The sequence below is a fragment of the Podarcis pityusensis genome (assembly GCF_964106645.2).
Source record: "Podarcis pityusensis genome assembly, contig: HAP1_SCAFFOLD_122, whole genome shotgun sequence".
NCBI lineage: Eukaryota > Metazoa > Chordata > Lepidosauria > Squamata > Lacertidae > Podarcis > Podarcis pityusensis.
The window spans coordinates 12,194-34,500 of record NW_028293474.1 but is presented as its reverse complement, the minus strand read 5'-3'; the positions used below and the strand labels follow the sequence as shown (position 1 = coordinate 34,500).

General features: G+C 47.1%; 1 protein-coding gene across 8 annotated transcripts in view; it reads left to right on the top strand.

Moving 5' to 3' along the window:
• The window catches only part of SLC45A4 (solute carrier family 45 member 4), a 120,721-nt gene that overhangs the window by 88,207 nt on the left and 10,207 nt on the right, over positions 1-22,307 (top strand). For all 8 annotated transcript variants that reach the window (XM_081024242.1, XM_081024246.1, XM_081024239.1 and 5 more), the window contains one exon: positions 21,832-22,020. In XM_081024242.1, the coding sequence (XP_080880368.1) occupies positions 21,832-22,020 (189 nt within the window). The remainder of the gene's footprint in view (positions 1-21,831; positions 22,021-22,307) is intronic.

Below are 22,307 nucleotides of genomic sequence, written 5' to 3'. Positions count from 1 at the left end.
GCCTTCCCTTTTCCTTTTTCTACTTTCATCCTTAGAGGACTTGCAAAACTTTTAGCTTCTGGCAGGGTGGATTTGATTTAAATCAAATCAATTTGAATCATGCTTTACTAGTCAGTAAAACTTGATTTAAATAAAAAAAAAATTACAGAAAGACTCATTCTTGCTGGTATAATCTTAATATTTACAACAAGATGAAGGTTTCATTTTTGGAATAATAAATTTTCAGAGTAGGTTTTACAGTTATATCAAAAATTACTGATTTGGTTATACTATTAGAAATAGACAGATAATTATGAAATTATTATGAGGTTTAATAAGTTAACTGTTTATATTTGGACAACTTTGCTGCTGTACTTAATTGGAAGGAGAAAAACAATCGTTTCCTTAATAACAATTTAAACAATTTATTTAACTAAAACAATAACATTATAGCATATGTATACATGTTTGTTAACTGATGTGGTTAAAACATTTTTAAAACAAAAACCAAAAATTTAGGCTGAGTTTTAGCACACATGAAAAACTTAAATCCTTATTTCCTGATGAATAGCCTTTGGACTATAGTGTAAATTAAATACAAAGTTATCTTTAGAAAGATTTTTCCTTCAAAAGCATTTTATATTAAAAATCCAATTTTTTTAAAAAAAATCCAATTTAAATTTTAAAAATCTGATATTTTTTTTATTTTGATTTTTTTTATCCACCCTGGCTTCTAGTCAAGGCCGATATCACCAGCTGCACATCCAACTACCTGGCAATAGATACTGCTACATGTTGCACTCTACTAAATTACCCCCCCCCCCCAACTTTCCAATACAGCCATCCCATTATTGCCTCCCCAGGTGTGCATTTGGCAATCCTAAAGGATTTAGCTCTCTGCTGTATTTATGGGTAGGCTAGTTTGTTCCAGGCTTCAAAGGAAAGCCCAGCGTTCATTTAGTGATGTTGAAAGCAACTTTGAAGTGGCGGTGACACAAGCGCTGGTCTGGGCTACCTCGAGAATGCCTGGCTCGGAGAAGGACCCCCCACCTTCCTAAGAGTAAGAGGGGAAGTGGCTACTGCCATGTTAGCAGCAGCAGAACAGCTTCCTTAGCCAAAGGAGAGGGAAGCAAAGAGCCAAGGCAGTAACATTCACCTTGGGTGACACAGTGCTTTGTGTTAACCTGTGCGTGGCTCCCCAGGTTTGAGGACTGGGGCGATCACCCCCATTCACCGTACCCTAAGGACACTATTGGACACACGTTTTTGTACTCATTCCTGGCCTTTTGTGGTTCTAGGCCTTACCTGTAGCACACTATTGAGCTGTTCTGCTTTTTCTGAGGTTCTCCCCAGGTCATTGCAAATCCCTGTTCAAAAGCCAACTATTTCAGCTATCCTTGAAACGTCAACTGACACCACACTTTTAAAGTCGCAATAATGTTGATCTTCCAGTACCAAAGTCCATCTTCTTTCAAAGTTGACTCAGCTCTTGAAGTTCACATTACTCAGCAAATAATACATATTCCAATGTCTCCTGATGTTTTGATGGTTTGAAGCTGTTGCTTGTGCAATAGGAGTATAGTAATGCTTAGAATTAGATTTCAGTTTAGATGTTCCAAAGCCTAATCTAAGTCCTCGTCTTTTTTTTAAGAAGCCCAGGTAGAACAGTAGATCATGTTTCATTCACATATGCAGAAGACAAGGGGCCACGTTGCTGTTTGGCCTTGGGGAAGCCACATTTCTTACCTAACACTACCTCACACGGTGTTGCTTAGAAGCACCAATTTAGTTTTGAACCCTCAGGATAGGGTGGGAAATCTGAACAAATTAACTTATTTACATTGACTCAAGGATGTCTACACTACACATTTGTAATGTTAACCTTAGAGTGTGACATACATAGCATACGGGATAGTGATTATCAAAAGGGATTGATCTAAGTTGGAAGTGAGTGATGTGCAGCTCTCAGTAGTGTTGAAGACTTTATCTTAAGATGCAAGACATGTCTCTCAATTAACTGCAGATCTCTCAGACAGATTATCCACAATGAGTGAACGTTCAGCGGCTTTTGCTGCATAATGTAAAGCCATCAAAAATATATATATATGGAGGCATACAGTAGAAGGCAGAGCTTTGTTTGCGAAATGTTGCCTACAAATAAGGAGCTTAGCTTGCAAAATATTGGCCTAGAAAGGTGTTTGTGCCATAACTCTTCTCGGAAATCTTTTACGCCTCTCTTTGACCCCGGTGAGCTTAAACTGGCCGTAACTTGTCCAAAGACCTGTGGGTTGGATGGCTCAGAAGGAACCTCAGTTTGAACGCAGGGCAGGCTTTTACACTCACCCAAGGGTGTGCCAGTGTTCTGGCGTTAGCAACTTAAAACTGCCCCTTGAGAATTGTGTGGGGCAGTTGTGCCTCCTGGGGAGAGGCCGAGGTGAGCTGCCACATACTCTTTTGGGTGGGGACTGAGAAAAGAGGGTGGTGTAACATCGGATAAGTTTAACTTTTCGAATCGTAGGTTAGTTTCTATGCATCCCTCTCTGTTCTCTATCCAGGCAAGCACAAAGCCTTGTTGGAGGTCAAGGACACAGTCTAGACAGGCAAAAACACTCAAGGAGGGTGTAGTGTTAAGGGGTGTGGCCAGGGAAGATTCAGAGGGCCAGAACAGAGAGGCCTGGGTAGCCGTATTGGGGCCCTGGACGTGTGGTTCCCCATCACAGTGGAGAGTGAGGGTGCGTAAAATGCACTGAACCGGTCTTTGCTACATCTCCCTTATCGAGGAACAGAAACCTTTATCTCAGCAAGTACCAGTAGGTAGATGCCAGGAGTGAGCTAGCGGGAAAGCACAGTTGGTGGAGTTAACTCTTTATTAGAAAAAAACAACAACAACAGGATCTGCACAGGAGTATCCAGACTAATGAGCACAGCAACTAATCTCCAACAGGTCTTGCCCCTGCAAAGCACTTGCGGAGACAGGAGATCCCCACCTCCCCACAGCTGCCTAAGACCCCTCTTCTCCAGGGTTTACCCCAAGCAATCTGAGCCTGCACTTTCTCCACCCTCTTCAGACCTCTCCTGGTTCTTCAGGGAGGAAGAGAGCTTGTCCCCGCAGGAGGGGGAGACTCCCTGGCTTCTTCACCAGCTGCACTCATCCTTGCCTCTTGGCCTCCCTCTTCTGCTTCAGCTTCTGCCACCAATTCTGGACATCTCTGCCGTAGACTCCTCTCACTCACTAAGCCCTGTTACCTCTTCAGCTTCAAACACCTCCTCTTCCCGGACTTTGAGCCTTCTTCCCTTGGGAGTTCCCCAGCCAGCTCCTCCCCGCATTCCTCTGCACCCAGCCAGTCCAGGACAGTAGAGAAGTTCTTTTATAGGCAGAGGAACTCTTTAAGATGTACAGGACTCATGCCATAATAGGTTCTGATATTTTTAAACAGTGCCGTATTAAATGCCTGATTACCGTTTAGTCCTGCCATCACCTTCGGAAAAGGATGGGATAAAATGTAGATATTAGAAGAGATGATAAGTGGGTCACAGTATTGCCTTCCTCTCTGTGACCTCAGCGGTGATGCTCTCTACAGCCAGTGATCTGCCTCCAGGCTGTCCTCTAAAAAACAGGACCAAGCTATGCAAATTTAGGGGGAGCGATCTCATTCATGTGCTTGTGTCTAGAAACTCATACTATGCCTTGTTTTCAACATTGAAACCTAGACTCGTGCCCTCATTGCTTTGAGGTGTGTTGGCAAGTTGGTTTCAGCAGCCCCTCATTTACATAACTCTGCATATTAAGTAGAGTGCTCCCGACATTTATATGTGCAATTTCTGAAGACTTAAAGGAGGGCACTTCCGCTGACATTCCATTGCAAAATGCCTCCGCTGTGCTTGTGGTGGGGTTTTTTTGTGACTTTCGAAATTGACTTGCAGTAACCCTGGTACCAGTTGCATGGAAGAGAACCTTTGACCTCCGCTAAATAGGTCTCTCCAAACAAACCCCGCATTGTGGCCATTCATTTGCACGTCTTCTTGTTCTAAACTGCGTTACCCTTCGAACAGTGCTTTCTCCAGATTAGTAGCTGGAAGCATGTAACCATATCCGGGGCCTTAGTGGCATAGCAACAAGGGGAAAGTAAGCCCTATTTTATCAGGCAGGTTTCTCTTGCATGACTTGCTTTTCTGTTGCTCTAACCCCCCCCCCCCAACCCCAGGCTAGCAACTTAAGAAGTAAGGGGGGATGAATAGGAGTCGTTTAGTGAATATGGTACACTGGGAATCATCGGTTCTCTGGCGTTAAAGGTGGGCATCCCAAGGAGGTGCAGATAATTTCTGGGAGAAGCAACAGCTCTTTCCACATCTGGCTGCAGTCTGAGAAGGAGTTTGGGGAATACACAGCGGGTGCCTCTCCCATGGTTGAGTGAGGATGTTGTGACCTACCATGCACAGGGCAGGGTAACACAACTCCCTTTCCCCATTGAAGTCTAGCTTTCTTGCATGCTAGCTAGAGTTAATTATTTTGTGAGTTATTAGCCTTCTTTTTTCTTTTCTTTTTTGCAAGGTCAAAAAAGTAAGTCTGTAAAATGCACAAGAGTCCAGTTCTTGTTCCTGGCCTCCTTTGAGTCTTCAAGAACCAGCTAAATCTAAGCTGATTTTCTACCTTTAGGTGTGAAATTAAGTTTGCTCTCTGCCAAACATGAACGTCCCTCTTGCTTGGTCGTTCTTTCTCTTGGGCTTTGAAATGATGCAAACCATATTAGCCACAAGTGGTTCGTGATGATTTAAGTCGGTTGCAGGTTTGTTCTGTTTCCCAATTTGGAAAGCTGGCTGCTAAAGCCAAACGAGTTCTTTAGCAAAGAAAAATCAAGACATGCGCCTTAACACAAAAAAAGAGCTTGATGTAGCTTCAAACTGGATTTCTGCATTGTCAGGGGATTAAGCTGACTCAAGAATGCTCCACTTGAAATCCTCAGATATTAGAGGATGACTTGAAACTGCGGCTCTGTTGTAAACCTGATTTCTTGCCTTTTGTCTTGCCAACTTCAAATTAAGCATGTCCAGAAGGATCGTTCCCATTTGGGATTCTGTGGCTTTCAGGTAAAAAATGCAGGTAAAGGGAAACAACACCCCTGCTTAATCTTCTTGATGTTGGAAGAAGCAAACAGTTTTATAACAACCCTTGATGGGCTGGGAAAGAGGCTTTCTTCTTTTATATCCCATCGCTGTGTATCTGAGCCACCTTGTGTTTAAAACTCTTACAGTATCCTTCTGTGTTTTTGCAAAATTCTCAAATTTCAGCCAGTTTGGAATCATCAGGTTTGACTTGCTGGGATGGGGGAGTAAAACCTCCCGCTGTGTCCCTGTGCCCCTCCCCACTCCAAATAAAAATCTGTTTCTAAAATATACTTGCAGGGGGGTTGTAGAAGGAGCAGCCAGTAGACTAACGTAGCAGTATTAATTTTATCACTTCATTCAACTGGCATAGCTGAATTAACTTTATTAAGTGCTGCAAGCACAATGGCCCTTTTAATACCCTAAGCACTTATGGTCCTCCATTCATGAATGAGCTTCAGTCATCAACCGGCGTACTATATAGAGGCTTCCCAGAGCTGATTGTCTAAATAGCCAACCCCACACAGAATGAAGCCCCCACAGTTTTGCACTAAATAGGATTTGTGTATCTCGCTCACCGCTGCAGGAAGCTCCAGCTTCAATAAAGGCCACATGCCTCGGAAGTGGCAAACACTTTTATTTTTAATGAAGCTTAGTAGGCAATTATTTCAGAACACCCTCCCAGTTCCAGGTTTTCAATGAACGGTGGGGCTAAAGGGATTGATGGATCTATTGGAATGCTTGGAACGTATGAATCAGCAACTGCGTTCCCTTTTGACGACAAAAGAATTGGGGTGAGTGGTTCTTTTTGTGTGTATTTGGAGTGCAGTAAAACCACCTCCGAATACCCCAACTGTGGGTCGCAAACACCCGGGGGGGGTTAGTCGCTGTGCATTCATCGCCATTGTTGGTTAGGTAATCGTAGGCCTTTTTGAAAGGATAACAAAGATTGTGTTTTGTTTTGTAATGGGTTGGTAAATACGGCGACTCAGTGGTTTCCTTTGCATAGTCTGCAGGAAACTTAAACCTTCCCTTTTGCTGTTTTGGTGTGTACTGCAACACCCACCCACCCCAAATTGACTCATCTATAGAGAGAAACAAACCCCCCACACAACTACCACAAGCCACCGGCATATGGCAAAGGATTCTGGGGCACATTCTTCATGGAAGGTGCTGGCCAGCCCATCATGCCTCCCCATTGGCTTGAGTGTGTTGCTGGTACAGCGCTTCTAAATTCACCTGCATCCTGTGGGGAGCTTGAGATTCAGGCAAAGCTGTTCTACCGATACTGATCATCTCATGGTGCTCAACTCCCAGTAAGCTGCTTTAAAAACCCAGGGTTCCATCAGGCCTATTTGAAACCCCCACAGTACGTCGAATAGAAATAAAACCCCATAGCAAATCAAAACAATATTTGAATTGCAAACAAAGACCTTCCCAGGCAGAACGTTGATGAACTTGGGACCCAGAAGTTTTTGGAGGTGGGAAGAGAGGAGGAGATTTTAGCATGGAGCATGTGAACTTGCAGAAAACTTGCAGTTTAATGGGAAGAGAAGGGAGCAGGATCCAGTCCTTGCTGCAACAAGTATACAGTGGTACCTCGCAAGACGAATGCCTCGCAAGACGGAAAACTCGCAAAACGAAAGGGTTTTTGGTTTTTTGAGTTGCTTCGCAAGACGATTTTCCCTATGGGCTTGCTTCGCAAGACGGAAACGTCTTGCAAGTTTGTTTCCTTTTTCTTAAAACCGTTAATACAGTTGCGACTTGACTTCGAGGAGCAACTCATAGCACGCGGTGTGGTAGCCTTTTTTGAGGTTTTTGAAGACTTTGGTGATTTTTGAAGCTTTTCCAAAACTTTTCCGACACCGTGCTTCGCAAGACGAAAAAACCGCAAGACGAAAAAACTCGCGGAACGAATTAATTTCGTCTTGCGAGGCACCACTGTATCGAAGTGAGCTTAATTGCTTTAAAGTCTTTCTAATATGAAAAATGGGTGTTGCTAATAGCGTTTGCGTGCTCCTGGCATCTCCCCATCCTGAAATTCTGGAGAGCCACTGTCAGTCACTGGCCTATGTGGGTCAGCAGCCTAATGTGGTCTAAGACAACTCCCTATGTTCCCATTACTGCACACATTTTTGCTTTTGTGTTTTCCTATTCCCACATCTCCAAAAATTGGGGATCCGGATCGGGGTTTTTTTTGGGGGGGGGACACTTTCATGACATTCATCTTGATGCATTTTTGGAGCAGCATAAATTGCACCCTAACGCTTCTTAATACTGATTTCCATTTCTCTGTTTCTCGTCTGCAACAGCAAATACATTACAGTGGTGCCTCGCAAGACGAAATTAATTCGTTCCGCAAGTTTTTTCTTCTTGCGAGTTTTTCGTCTTGCGATGCACGGTTTCCCATAGGAATGCATTGAAAATCAATTAATGCGTTCCTAGGGAAACCGCCTTCAGACCAGGTCCGGGGACAGTCTGTCCCCCGACCTCTTCTGAAGGCTGGGGGGGGGAAACAAGGGCTTTTCTTCCCACCCCCAGCATTTTAAAAAACCCCGGGACAGGGGAGGACTTCTCCGCTGTCCGGGGCGATCTCAAAATGCTGGCGGGCGGCATTTTAAAATCGCCCGGGACAGCGGAGGACTTCTCCGCTGTCCGGGGCGATGTAAAAGCCCCTGGGAAGGCAGGCAGGGGGGACAAAGACTTTTGCCCCCCGCCCGCCTTCAGAAGAGGTCCTGGACCTCTTCTGAAGGCGGGCGGGGGGCGAAAGTCTTTGCCCCCCCCCGCCTGCCTTCAAAAGCCGTCCGGAACAGCGGAGAAAGGCGCTGCCTTTCTCCGCTCTCCCGGGAAGGCAGGCAGGGGGGAGCAAAGACTTTCGCCCCCCGCCCGCCTTCAGAAGAGGTCCTGGACCTCTTCTGAAGGCGGGCGGGGGGCGAAAGTCTTTGCCCCCCCCCCCCCCGCCTGCCTTCAAAAGCCGTCCGGAACAGCGGAGAAAGGCGCTGCCTTTCTCCGCTCTCCCGGGAAGGCAGGCAGGGGGGAGCAAAGACTTTCACCCCCCGCCCGCCTTCAGAAGAGGTCCTGGACCTCTTCTGAAGGCGGGCAGGGGGCGAAAGTCTTTGCCCCCCCCCCCCGCCTGCCTTCAAAAGCCGCCCGGGAAGGCAGGCAGGGGGGAGCAAAGACTTTCGCCCCCCGCCCGCCTTCAGAAGAGGTCCTGGACCTCTTCTGAAGGCGGGCGGGGGGCGAAAGTCTTTGCCCCCCCGCCTGCCTTCAAAAGCCGTCCGCGATAGCGGGAAGCTCTTCCCTGCTATCCCGGACTGCTTTTAAAATGCTGGCGGTGGGGAGCAAAGCCTTTCGGCCCCCGCCGGCCTTCCTGGACCTCTTCTGAAGGCCGGAGGGGGGGAAAGGCTTTGCTCCCCACCGCCAGCATTTAAAAGAGGTCCCCGGAGATTTCCCTATGGGCTTTCGTCTTGCGAAGCAAGCCCATAGGGAAATTCGTCTTGCGAAGCGCCTCCAAAACAGAAAACCCTTTCGTCTTGCGGGTTTTCCGTCTTGCGAGGCATTCGTCTTGCGGGGTACCACTGTAGAACTCTTTAATTTGGAACAAATGCAAACGGTTGTAGAACACGTGACATAAAATAGTATTCCTGCTTTTCCAGAAAATTTCAGCAGCTCACACTACTGTGCGCGCTCTCTCTCTCTTATTCATTGTTTCATGGCACTCTATAGCATCCAGCTGCTTTTTTCATTGATTCTAGCAAAGTGCTCTCTAACCACATGTTTACAAAGGACGTCGTTTCTGTGTCTGATGTCATCAGTTTTGTTGTGCTGCCCCCACCATTTCGAAAAAAAAAATTGATTTCTCTTTCCTCTGCCAATGAACCACACACTGCTTCTTGGATCAGTTTGGAAACCATTTTCATTAACCTCTGCCAATTCTTTTGGACAACTTATTCATTGAGTCCCTCCTTCTCAGCCCGCAGCATTTCCTGGCATTCCATCCCAGGGATAATGAGATCATTGCCCATATCTTGTATAAACAGGGTCCCCCCCCCCAACTTTGAAATTGATACAGGTAATTCTCATTTTAGAAAGACAGCTAAGGTTTAGTCAAGACAGATTAATATTATTGTCCTCCTGGTAGCAGGCCAGGGATTTTAACCCTGATAGTGACGCTGTGAGGTCCCATGTTTATAAGAGCATCCAGAAAATAATCTGTTTTAAATACATATAGCCAGGTTTGCCCCTAAAGCTTCCCCATCAAACCGTACTGTGTGCATTACCCTTATGGGAACTTGTTCCTAAATTGGTCAATATTCTTGGAATTGCAAAAAAGCTCTATTGAGCTTTGGGTAAACTGGGCTGCTGCATGTCTGTGGGCGACACATGTCATTAGAACTGATGTCTAATCTTTCAGCAAGAGCACTGCAGGCTTACATAACGCATGTGGCGCATAAGTGGGGGCCTCATGTGCAGCCTGTACGCTTTAATTACAGCCCTCCAGAGAGGGGGAGGGGAAGATTATAGCGCAGCGAAAAAACCGAGCCCTTGCAGGCTGGCATCTCTCGTGGAGTATTTGGGAAGTTCCGTGTGATCTTCCAAGTGCCTTGCTGACCATTTGGGAGTGGCTCCATCCTTTTTCGGGGCAGGCCCAACTACCCACAGTATTTCCTTCCGTGCGTGGGGTGCTGGTGGTTATTAGCTGCCTCCTGTACCTGTCACTCCAGCTGACTGACAGCAGTCCATTGCAAAGTCAGCAAATTTCTCAGTGTGAGCATGTACGCTGGGGCTGGGGAAGGGGGTGGTTTACAGGTGTTCACTAAGAGTCTCAAGGAATCAGCATTGGAGATGGAAAAGGGGGAGTTGGGGCTTTGACACACACCTGCCGGCATCCCCTCCAACATTTTCTCGCCCAGATCCATCTCTGCTTTCAAATGCACTGCCTTTTTGTTTTTTAGTGAATTGAGATGAGCTTATCGCAAGGCCAGTGGTTGGGAATCACAGAGGGAGGAGAGAGGGCGGTTGCACTCATTGTTCTGCTTGTGGTCTTCTCATGAACATCTGGTTGGCCACTTATGAGTGCTGGCTAAGTTTGGCCTCTGGCCTGATCACAGCAACCAGGTTCTTACGATTGTAATTCGCATGCAACAAAATTCAGATTCCGTGGACTCAAAAAGCAGTACTGCGGTGAACCTCTCTGAAACGAAACAGGGTTTTATTCCTTCCTTCCTTTTTTAAAAGCAGATTTATACTTATTTTCTGTCAAAGAATCATAGGATTGGAAGGGACCCCAAAGGCCATCTCCTCCAACCCACTGCAATGCAAGAATCTTCTGCTCTACATGGGACTCAGACCCGCGATCCTGAGATTAAGAATCTCATGCTCCATTGACTGAGCTGTCGTTTGTGGTCCGTTGTGCACCTACAAGTCACAAAATGAGGTGAACACCCGGTGTAGATGCCTGCTCAGTTTCATCCCACTGGCTGCCACCCAAATTCTTCTCCCCCCCCCCCCCAGCAAGTCACAAGCCCTGGGAACTTGCTTTTTAAAAGAAAAGCGGCTGTCGGATTCCGCTCTTGGGCAGTGTTGCTGGTGACATGTATGCCCTGCTCCTCTGCTGCCTTTTTGGCATGTACGTTCTGCCCCGACGGCTTTTTGTTGCACAGCCAATAAAACGTGACGTTTGATGAATACAGCAGCATAACACTAATTTAGCTCAGTGTAGCACAGAAGGATGGCAGGGAACGCAGTGACAGGGTAGGATTCAGTGAAGAATGAGCAGATGGGATAATTGGCAGCAGGAAAGAGGGCTCTCAATTACCTCCACTGGCCTGTTGACCCCTTTCAATAGGGCCCAGTTGCTCCCTCGTCAGACTCCTTTTGGTTCTGTTGCATCAGTAATTCTGCAAGCGCTTGATCTGGTCAAAGGCAAAACAGCTTAACCAAGGAGGGATGCTCAAGTACATAAATTACTTGCAAACCAGTGGTGCTTCAGTACTGGGAGCCTCACTTCAATTTATTCAAGGCCATTTACTTCAAAGGGAGGATGTTTCATGCTTGCTCTGATCTCGTGGAGCAGCTTCGTCCAAATAAAATGTTTGGGGAATGCCAAAAAGCAGGCAGCGTCCTCTTTGTGTTCTGCAGAAATACTTCTTTCCTGCTTTTAAAAGCACATTGTTTTGGTCTTAGATCTCCCTGCGCCAAAGACTTAAAGCTCTCTCTTTTTTTGTTTGTCCAGTAAAATATTTCAATTGTTCCTTCATTGACAGAATCATAGAGCTGTAGAGTTGGAAAGGCAATGCAGGAATCGCAACTTACTCTGAATATGTGCTATTGATAAACAACGGCACAGGGTTTCTTCCAGAGAATCAAGGAACTTTGCTGCTGAGAATTGTAGTTCTGTGAGGGATGAACTATAGCTCCCAGGACTTTTAAATGCATGGTATAGATAGGACCAGGGACGCGGGTGGCGCTGTGGGTTAAACCACAGAGTCTAGGACTTGCTGATCAGAAGGTCGGCAGTTCGAATCCCCGCAGCAGGGTGAGCTTCTGTTGCTCGGTCCCTGCTACTGTCAACCTAGCAGTTCAAAAGCACGTCCAAGTGCAAGTAGATAAATAGGTACCGCTCTGGCGGGAAGGTAAACGGCATTTCCATGCGCTGCTCTGGTTCGCCAGAAGCGGCTTAGTCATGCTGGCCACATGACCCGGAAGCTGTATGCCGGCTCCCTCGGCCAATAAAGCGAGATGAGCGCCGCAACCCCAGAGTCGGTCACGACTGGACCTAACAGTCAGGGGTCCCTTTACCTTTATAGATAGGACCTTAGTTTTTTCTGCCTACTGGGAGGTATTTAAAAAATAACAATAATAATAATAAAAACTACTATTCCCATGCACCCTAACGGGAAGCAGTGCATTAAGAATGAGGCCTTTAAATCTTTTCTTGACAATAGAGAGCCACTCCCTGCTCCTGATCTCCAACCTTGCACTTCAAAATCAGTAGGGCTGCTTGAGGGGGAGTTGACTGCTGGACGCCAAACTCACTACAAGCTGCGTTCTGGACATGGCTTGTATTTTTAGAATTTCAAAACCAGGAGAGTTTGGTTTCTGCCCTCCTGTAGTTCCAAAATTGGAGCCCCATCCACACTCCAGCTGCTTCTCCACAATCTCCTGAAAAGTAAAGGGTTGGGTGGATCTCATTCTAGAGGTACTGCTTCTGCTTCTGTAATGGTACAGGTTTGGGTGTGAGAAACTCAGGAAGTGGGTGCACAGACTTCATTCCTTCCCAGAAAACTGCTCCCCAAAAAACCGCTTCCGTGGACACAACCTTGATAACTGGATAAAAAATGGCCAGCGTTGGCAGCCTCCATGGCACCTGGCATATAAGGAGGTGTCCTTGTTTCCATGTGGCCGATTTGAAACCTGAAAAGACAGAAATCTCATGCACGTTGCGTCATTGAGCAAACCTGAGCGAGCAGCAGGTGGCAGTTTCCACTGCCAAGCCTGTTTGGAGCAGTAGTCATTCGCCCGAATGGTCACGCAGGGTGTGTTCCCGTTGCTGGGTCACCCTCCAGATATAAAAGATACGCCCTGAGCCAACTCTGCAATTAACCCGTGCAATTGAAACACTCCCCTTGCCAGAGCTGAGCAGCTTTCCACTAGAAGAGGGCGCAGTCGGATGATAAGGAGATGGCTTCCTTTGATTAGGATCTCGGTGGACAGGAGCCAAACCACCTTTCCTCCCCCTCTGCTCGTGAGCATTGTGTCAGTTTGCGCGCCTGTGCAGAGTTCGTTCCTCTTGTACGTGCTCACACGGGGGCAGTGGGAAAATAGGGCAAGTAGCCCATGCCCCTTGAGACCCTGCAAAGTGTTGGTTCAAAGTGTTGGTGCTGACCTTGAAAGCCCTAAACGGCCTCAACCCAGTATACCTGAAGGAGCGTCTTCACCCCCATCATTCAGCCCGGACACTGAGGTCCAGCGCTGAGGGCCTTCTGGCAGTTCCCCCCTGTGAGAAGTGAGGTTGCAGGGAACCAGGCAGAGGGCCTTCTCAGTAGTGGCACCCGCCCTGTGGAACGCCCTCCCACCAGATGTCAAAGAGAACAACAACTACCAGACTTTTAGAAGACATCTGAAGGCAGCCCTGTTTAGGGAAGCTTTTAATGTTTGATGTATTACGGTAATTTAATATTTTGTTGGAAGCTGCCCAGAGTGGCTGGGGAAGCCCAGCCAGATGGGCAGGGTATAAATAGTAAGTTGTTGTTGTTGTTGTTGTTGTTATAATAGTAAGTTGTTGTTGTTGTTGTTGTTGTTGTTGTTGTTGTTGTTGTATGCAGCTGTCCCATACGGGTATCGAACCTGCAACCTGGGCGTTATCAGCACCATGCTCTGACCAACTGAGCTACCCAGGAGAAGGAGCTTCCTTGTGATAGCTGAAAACTTTGGCCTTAAAAGTTGGACTCTCTGCAGTCCTTTTTCTCCATCCAAAATGGTTCACATGCAAGATCCCTGTCCCTGCAGACCTTATCACGAAAGGAATATTGAATGTGCCGTGTGACCGAGACTCGTGCTAGCAATTTCCTGTGAACAGCCAACTCCTCAGGTCCCACTATTGTTGCCCAGTCAGTCATTGGGGCTTTTTTTGTGTGCTGTGTGTCTGCAGGGGGGGGGGGGGGGAGAACAAACAAAACTTATTTACTGTAGGCCCGTGTCCTGTTTGTTTGTAGCTGGCTGGGAAATGCCATTTTTCCAGAGTCTCAGCAGGAGCAGCGGCCGCAAACAAACGAAATTGTTTTCTATTGATTTGTGTGGGCACGTCACAGCTTTGTGCAAAAGGCAGGTTGTTCTTTTTTTAAAAAAAAGTTACAATCAACTTTGCTTATCAGGGGTGCTTTTGGGTGACCTGTTTTCCCAGACTGTTTTGCAGCACTTCCTCAATAACTTCCAGGAGAGGTGTATCATTCCCACCCGCTCTGGAGGTCAACAGAAACAAATGGCGGGGGGGGGGGAGATAAGCATTACTCAGCCTAGTCCCTGATAATGAGCGCTGCCAAATCATTTCATTCTCTTTTCCAGTTATCCCATTGGAATAAGCATGGCAGAAGAGAGCTGCTGGGATGCGGTTCTTTGAGTTATAGAATCACAGAATTGTTGGGAAGGGACCCTGAGGGTTATCTACTCCAACCCCCAGCAACGCAGGAATATTTTGCCCAGTGTGGGGCTCGAACGCACAGCCCTGAGATTGAGTCTCATGCTCTACCGTCTGAGCCATCAAGGGCCTGTAGGTTGTTTTCATAGGAGTGTGCTTGCCAATCCCACCCTCCCCAGCTTCCCATCATGTCCGCTGAGCGTGCTCAGTCCTCACGGGGCTGTTTTAGGTGGGCTCCCATTTTACAGCCCCCCTCCCCAAGTTATTTTATACTTCTGGGAAAATTTGCAGGTTCCCCCTGCAAACTAGCTGATGCCTCCCCACTCTGCGGGGACGGTGCCATTCTCGCTGCCTTGTTGGCAAGCGTCTGTCTTGAGAGACAATGGAGTGCGCCTCCGGGGGTGAAGTCAAGCCGCTGCATTAGCTGCGCCAAACTGACCTCCTCGGGACGCAAGCCTGGGCAGTGTGGATGGAGGTCTTGGGCTGTGTTACAGAAATTACAGGGGGGGGGGCACATCTTTAAAGTTAAATGTTACAAATATTATGCCTGAATGTCAACTTGACAGCTCAGGGAAGTTACCTAGTTTAAAAATAATATAAAATCAAGTCCTTTGCCAGTTTCCTCCATTCCAAAGCTATTTTCCCCTTGAAAGCGACCCCAAGAAGTTCCCAGAGGTGACAATTGCTTGCCCATCCTCGGGGTTCAAAATTCTTCTTTGAACCTGTTGCGCAATAAACTTTGGTCTACAGCTATTTTCTCCGCTTGGTGGCTGGGCTGCTTCCTTTATTCCGCAGGGACCCATGGGCTCTGCCTGACGAGTTGGGTGACTGAGCAGCCTCACACCTAGATTTTTCTGTAACACTGCCCAGAGGACAAGGCCCCCCTCTTGGCCTTGCTGTTGTGGCCCAAAGGAAAGCAGAGAAATACGTTGGCACCAGCTTGACTGCAGGATTTGCGTACAAGGCGCCATCCAACTGTCTGGGGACTCCACTCCAGATCTGTGCAGGGCTTACTCCTTAGCCTGTTCTTCTCCCAAAGATGTCTCGTGAGGCAGCGGAGGTTTAGGATCAGAGTTTTCTTCCTTCTAGGAAGAAGTTTTCTAGGAAGAGTTTTCTTCCTTCCCTTCCCTCTACATCACATGCAGAAACCACTTTCTTGACCATGGGACCCATTATTGGTCTCTTCTGCTCAGTCTGCTGGAACTAGTCTTTGCTTGCAGAGGAAGTCCCTAACTCACAGAGTGTTTGAGACCTAGTGACTACCCTCCCCTGGTTTAGCCTGCCAGTTGAAGCTGTTCCTGGGGTGTGGCTGCTGTCACATGCTGGCATCTTCTAGGAGCCACAGGTGAGAGGTGAGTGCAGGGTGGAGTCCAAAGGTGCTCAAACTACCCCAGAAGGAGGACAGTATGTTCCCCATTAGAGGTGCTACCCCCTCCCCAGCACCCCATACTCTTGCTGTATAAAAGGTAAAGGGACCACTGACTGTTAGGTCCAGTCGTGGCCGACTCTGGGGTTGCGGCGCTCATCTCGCTTTATTGGCCAAGGGAGCCGGCATACAGCTTCCAGGTCATGTGGCCAGCAGGACTAAGCCACTTCTGGCAAACCAGAGCAGTGCACGGAAACGCCGTTTACCTTCCCACCGGAGCGGTACCTATTTATCTACTTGCACTGGTGTGCTTTTGAACAGCTAGGTTGGCAGGAGCAGGGACCAAGCAATGGGAGCTCACCCCGTCGCGGGGATTCAAACCTCCGACCTTCTGATCGGCAAGCCCTAGGCTCTGTAGTTTAACCCACAGCGCCACCCGCGTCCCACCTCTTGCTGTATAAGCACAAGCAATTAGTGTACATATGCAAGGGGGATCTGCAACAGAATGTTGCCGCATGGGGCACTCGTGTTTACTGTTCTAGTGTGTCAACCGTACTTTCCTTCCTACCCCCAAAATAGGGAGAGTGGTCATTTCTTGAGGGCGGCCAAAGTCCAGGGTGTTCCCAGATAGCGCTTTGAGAAGGAACACGACTTATTTTCCTGCTGTGTTGATCATCATTTCTTACTTTGAAGCTGAGAGCTTGAAGGGTAGAGGTTGGTTTGGGCTTCTCGGGATTTCGGCAAAGCCTTCCGGGGTCGCACCGCAAATCCTCTGTGAGCGTAGCCTGACTTGCAAGGATCCATATGGAACCCCTCAAGCCTTCAGGCGGGTTTAAGGCGCCAAGAGGCATGGCAAGCCCAAATAACTCCTTGCCAAGACGCCTGATTTTAAATCACTGCAAGTAACACGGTGTGGGCGACGGGAAAACATGGTGTTCCCATCCCTCCTTTGGCTTACGATGCTTCAAAGCCCTGCGGCGCTCCAAAACAAGAGCGTATTCCTATCGGCAGCTGAAAGAACATTTAGAGTGGGTTTTAATTTTGTGCTTGGTCAGCTCGGATCAGATTAAGAGCCGCTCTACAAGCTAAGGGTGCATTGAGTCCCTTTCTCTTAGCTGTCGATGGCAAATTCAGAGACAGAGCCCTCCTTTATGCTGCTGTACCTGGATCTAAATTCCTGGCTGTGTTTTGTTCCATGTCAGATGAGGCGATAGGGTCAGAAACAAGCAGCGTTTTCACAATGCTTAGCTCCTGAAATCCTCCTTTTCTCCCCCCCCCCTTTCTTTTTGCTTTGCTGCTTGACTGAGATCTGAGTTGTGCTTACGATGTACTAAAAAGGGTCCCCAAATCAGTTCCCTTTTTTGTTTTCACTGCCTACAGGTTTGTTGCCCTTGTATTTTGTCTCTGGCGCATTGCATGCCTTTCCTGGATTTAGACTTTGAAATTTATTCCCACACGGGAGTTCCTTGCCCCTATCCCAGATGTATTGCACTCAGCTGGTCTTGTGGGGTGCCACCAGCATTAATTCCTAAACAGCCCCCTAATAGGTTGTGGTGAATTAATAGAAGGCTGCTTAGTGGCTAGAGCACACCTGTCCCATCCCCCGGGGACATGGTATCAGCATCCGCCGAATTAATGTCCTTAGCCATGCGCCACTCATTTTCTATTCAGCCCCTGCTAGCAGCAAGGAAGTCTGCCATAGCTCTCTGCGTCAGATGCGGTTAGATCACTTGGTCACTCCCGTACAGGGCTGCAGCAGCAGTCCCCTCCCTCAGAGGAAGCTGCCTGTTGCATCTCTGTAGGAGTCCCTGCTCCAGTCAAGGGACTTCCTTAGCTCTTGCAGAAAGGAACACAGTTGATTGAGTGCTTAATCTTGCACTGTTTTGGGTGGTGGAAAGAAACTGTGCTCCAGCTTCAATAAAGGGTGATAAAAGAATGTGCCTCGTCTATCAGAAGTGCGGGAAACCTCTGTACAGACTTGCCTGTTTTTGATAGTATAGTTAATATAGTTTGATAGTATAGTTAATTTTGTCATCAGTGTTGATACTAAAGCCATAGGGGAGCCAGAACTGTTTCTGTGTTCGCTTTGGGATTCTGCAACTGGAATGAATTAAACAAAGCAGGCAGTGTGTATCCAGTTTTGAGTTTGGGAAGAATTGTTTGTTTTAAACTGAGCCTAGGTTTGTGGAAGGGACGTGGGTGGCGCTGTGGTCTAAACCACAGAGCCTAGGGCTTGCCGATCCGAAGGTTGGCGGTTCGAATCCCCGAGATGGGGTGAGCTCCCGTTGTTTGGTCCCAGCTCCTGCCAACCTAGCAGTTCGAAAGCACGTCAAAGTGCAAGTAGATAAATAGGTACCGCTCCTGCGGGAAGGTAAACGGCATTTCCGTGCACTGTTCTGGTTCGCCAGAAGCGGCTTAGTCATACTGGCCACATGACCTAGAAGCTGTCTGCGGACAAACGCTGGCTCCCTTGACCTATAGAGTGAGATGAGCACACAACCCCAGAGTCGTCCGTGACTGGACCTAATGGTCAAGGGTACCTTTAGGGTGGTGGAAAGAAAGGAGTGAACTGGAAACCGAGATGAAATGGGTGGTTTCTAGATTGTGGAAAGGTGTGTTGGACTTCTTGAGGGGTGGGGTGTTGGGAGAGAGAATACCTGTGGGAGCCCATGAAACGGGCAAACTGGGATTGCCGCCTCTCTCATAACCGCTGCCTCAAAGACAACAGACGAGTCTCATTGCTTCCCATACACCTGTGAGCTTTCCCTCTGGTGACATCTAGAATCTTGCTCTTCTTTTTAAACAGAAACCCACAGTGCTCAGCAGGTACAGGGGACCTTTGACTTTTCGGGTGCTGCTGAACTACAGCTCCCATCGGCTCCAGTTATGACGGCCGGTCATCAGGGTTGATGGGAGGTGTATTTTAGCAAACACCTGGAGGGCAACAGGTCTCCCTATACGTGATACTCAGACCCATGCATTCACTGCTAAATTCTCTGCTGTATTGCACAACTGCAGCCATAATAAGTATTTCAGTGAAAGCGTCGGACGGGTTTCTGCAGGTGGGTGCCTTTCCCTTGTTTATACGCCACACAGCGAACGTCCAGCAACCTTAAAAAAATACTGTGTACTAGTCAGGTTTGTCCTTTCTTTCTTTCTGCCAGCTACAGTTTTGACAGGCTTATTAAAACAGGCTGTACCAATTTAGGAATGCAGACGTCAACAAGCCTCTTTGAAGGAGAGGTTTTCCAGTCAGCAAACAGCATAGCTGGTGAAATTGCTGTTGGCATAAAACAGCTCACCCAAAATATATCTTTTTCTTTTTAATCCATCCCTCGTTCCCCCTTGTCTTGTTTCTATCCTCTCAGGTTGTAAATGCAAATTAAAATTAATCTTGGGATTATGATTGTTATTGATGCAGAAGCTCACACTACCATGTAGGAATTTGCAGCTTGCGAAGGCGAGATACAAATTTCACGGGTTAAAAAATCCTAAACACCGCCACCTTGTTTTGCTTGGCCTTGGCTTTCGGCGTCAGAATCTCAGCTACATCTTTTAAAAACAAGTTTCCACTCCTTATATTTAGGTTGAACATTAATTGGATTGTTTTAAAGGTAACCTTAGATGCATGTTAAATGTTTCTGTTCAAACGCTACAGGGGTTTCTGGAAAGCCCAGCGTATAACCTCACAAAGCAAGTCTGCAGGAAGATTAAGATCTGTCCGTGCTTTAAATAACAGCCCTTTTAGTCTCGCCTAAACAGCCGCATCAGCTTCTCAGAAAACGGATTGCGTAATCCCGATGGCAAATACAGAATAGTAATGTAACCTTAAATGCATGTTGATCATGTTTGCAAGGTCAAATCCTAGGCACAGCCGGGCCATGTGTCTTTGGGAAGCGGATGTTTTTAACCGCACTGGGGTTTTAAAGATTGGCCTTGGTTGCCCAGTTGCTAATTGGGACCTCTCAGATGATTATTTGAAGTGGCGAATAAAAACATGGTTGTATATTTTGGTGGGGAATCCTTTTTTAAAGCAGCCTCTTCTGTCACGTTATTCTTACACTGGCACCATCTACAGGCTCCAAGTTAGCATTACACATACTAAATAATCTCTTCAATATACAGTGTTATCTTTTCCCAGATACTCAAAAGGTGGCATTTCACAGCCAGTAAAACAGCAAACCCAGCATATAAATGTCTATTCGTTGGGCTTCATAAACGGCGGAGGAATCCACCGTCTTGTTGCTCTCTCCCTACTTAATGGAATAATGAAAAATTAACAAGGGGTTGTTCCGCTCAGGTTTTGGCTTTCTTTGACAGAGAGTTAAAGCACGCGGGTGGCGCTGTGGGTTAAACCACAGAGCCTAGGACTCACTGATCAGAAGGTTGGCGGTTCGAATCCCCGCGACGGGGTGAGCTCCCGTTGATCGGTCCCTGCTCCTGCCAACCTAGCAGTTCGAAAGCACATCAAAGTGCAAGTAGATAGATAGGTACCACTCCGGCGGGAAGGTAAACGGCGTTTTCGTGCGCTGCTCTGGTTTGCCAGAAGCGGCTTAGTCATGCTGGCCACATGACCCGGAAGCCGTACGCCGGCTCCCTCGGCCAATAAAGCAAGATGAGCGCCGCAACCCCAGAGTCGGTCACGACTGGACCTAATGGTCAGGGGTCCCTTTACCTTTAAGATATGCTGTATTTGCAAATATGCAAGGAGAGCGTGAGTGGAGGCAAGCAGGTAGAAAACCCACTACCCCACATCCATAGAAACATAGGAAGGGGCCTTATCCTTGGTCCATCTAGCTGCACTCCTATACTGAGTGGCCGTTTTTCTGGGGTTTCAAGCAGGAGTCTGTTCCCAGGCCTACCTGCAGAAACTGGGGGTTGAACCTGGAAGCTTCTGCCTGCAAGGCAAATGCTCTACTGGCGCTCCGCCTATTTAGGGAGAAGATTTATCAACACTGGGTGAACTATTTAGAGTAAGAGTAATAAAAAGAAATTGTTATTTAGGGGAATTGAATTGAATTCTAAATTATATTCCGGATACATGGGAGATTTCAAGGGGTCAAAAAAAATGGATGTACCGTGCTATATTCGAAGCAAAAAAAATTGTTTTGATGAATTGGAAGAGCCGCAGAAAGATTCCATTGAGCACATGGATTGATAATATGGACAGATTAGCTGCATATGAACAAATTGCATGTCGATGCAAATTAAGAATGGATAAATATTAAGAAATCTGGAATGACTATTTACGCGATAAGGCGGATAGTGGGGGGAAGTGGGGGGAGGAGAGAGAGGTGGGGAAATATTGTTAAAAGGGTGCAGTCATAGGTATATCAGTGTATGTAAATCTGAATTGTCAAATTGTGTTATTGTTATTATGGTTTTTGTTGTAGTGTCTTTTGCAGTTGTTATTTGTATCGAAAAAACGATTAAATAATTTTTTTTTAAAACTGTTGAAAACATTTGGAAGAACTTTCCAACAGTAAGAGCTGTTCGGCAGTGGGACAGACTCCCACGAGAGTTGGTAGGCTCTCCTTCCTGGGAGGTTTTTAAACAGAGGTTGAGTGGCCATCTGTCATGGATGCTTTAGCTGAGGTTCCTGCACCGCAGGGGGTTGGACTAGATGACCCCTGGTGTCCCTTGACAACTCTAAGATACTGAAATTTTATGATTCTAACTCTGCATTGGCGGCACTCACACAAGCGGCACCACAATGCTGTTAACCTCTTAGAACTCCTGATCCCTCAAAGATTATTTCTTTCAAAATGTTCCCCATCCTTAGCTGTTGCATTCCCTTGTTCCATTAATGTTTAGTTATATTTATTTAGCACGGATTTCCACATTTGATCCGTACGTTTACATCCTTATTTCCAAGTGGGGTCATGGGTGTGCAAGGCGTAAGCTATGGTTTCATATCCTGGCTTGTTCACTACTTACAAACTGCAGTTCCCTGAGGTTGGATGCAACGGGGAACTGTGGTTTGTTTAAAAGCAGAAGCGGGTGCTTGTCATCTCCTTCTCGTGGACCCAAAAGGAGAGTGCAAGCCCAAGGGTCATTCAGCCATAATCTTGTAACAGGAAACCATGGTTTCCTGTTGCATCAGAACCAGGCCAGCGTTTGCCTGGTTGACTGCATTTCTTAAACCTACAACAGCATTGGCTAGCCTGGGGGGTCCTGTGTTGAGTTGAACATGTTTGCTTTCCAAAACGTAACCAATAACCCTCTTGAATTCTCTGTCTTTTAGGTCTTCCTGAACAGTACTACAGCCTCACTTGGTTCCTCAGCCCAATCCTGGGCTTGATCTTCACTCCTCTAATAGGTTCAGCTAGTGACCGCTGTACTCTCAGCTGGGGCCGCCGGCGGCCTTTTATCCTTGCCCTCTGCATTGGTGTTCTCTTTGGAGTTGCCCTTTTCCTGAACGGCTCCATTATAGGTAAATCAGGGAATATGCTTGGGTCACTGTGCTGTCTGCTCAAACAAGCAGCAAAGGACCGCACTCCGCAGCCAGCTAAAAAAGCATTTATTGTGGAGGCGCTGTGGGATTTTGCTACCGAGCACCTGAATTCTGTGACTGGAACAAGCTGCAGAAAGTAAAGTTGTCTTAATCCAGCATTGGTCCTACTTACTCAGGCTTGTTAATTTCAGTGCCTTAGCCTGAATGAATGAACTTTATTACGGTCACAGACCAGGATAAAAAACAAAACAAAAAACAACAACAAC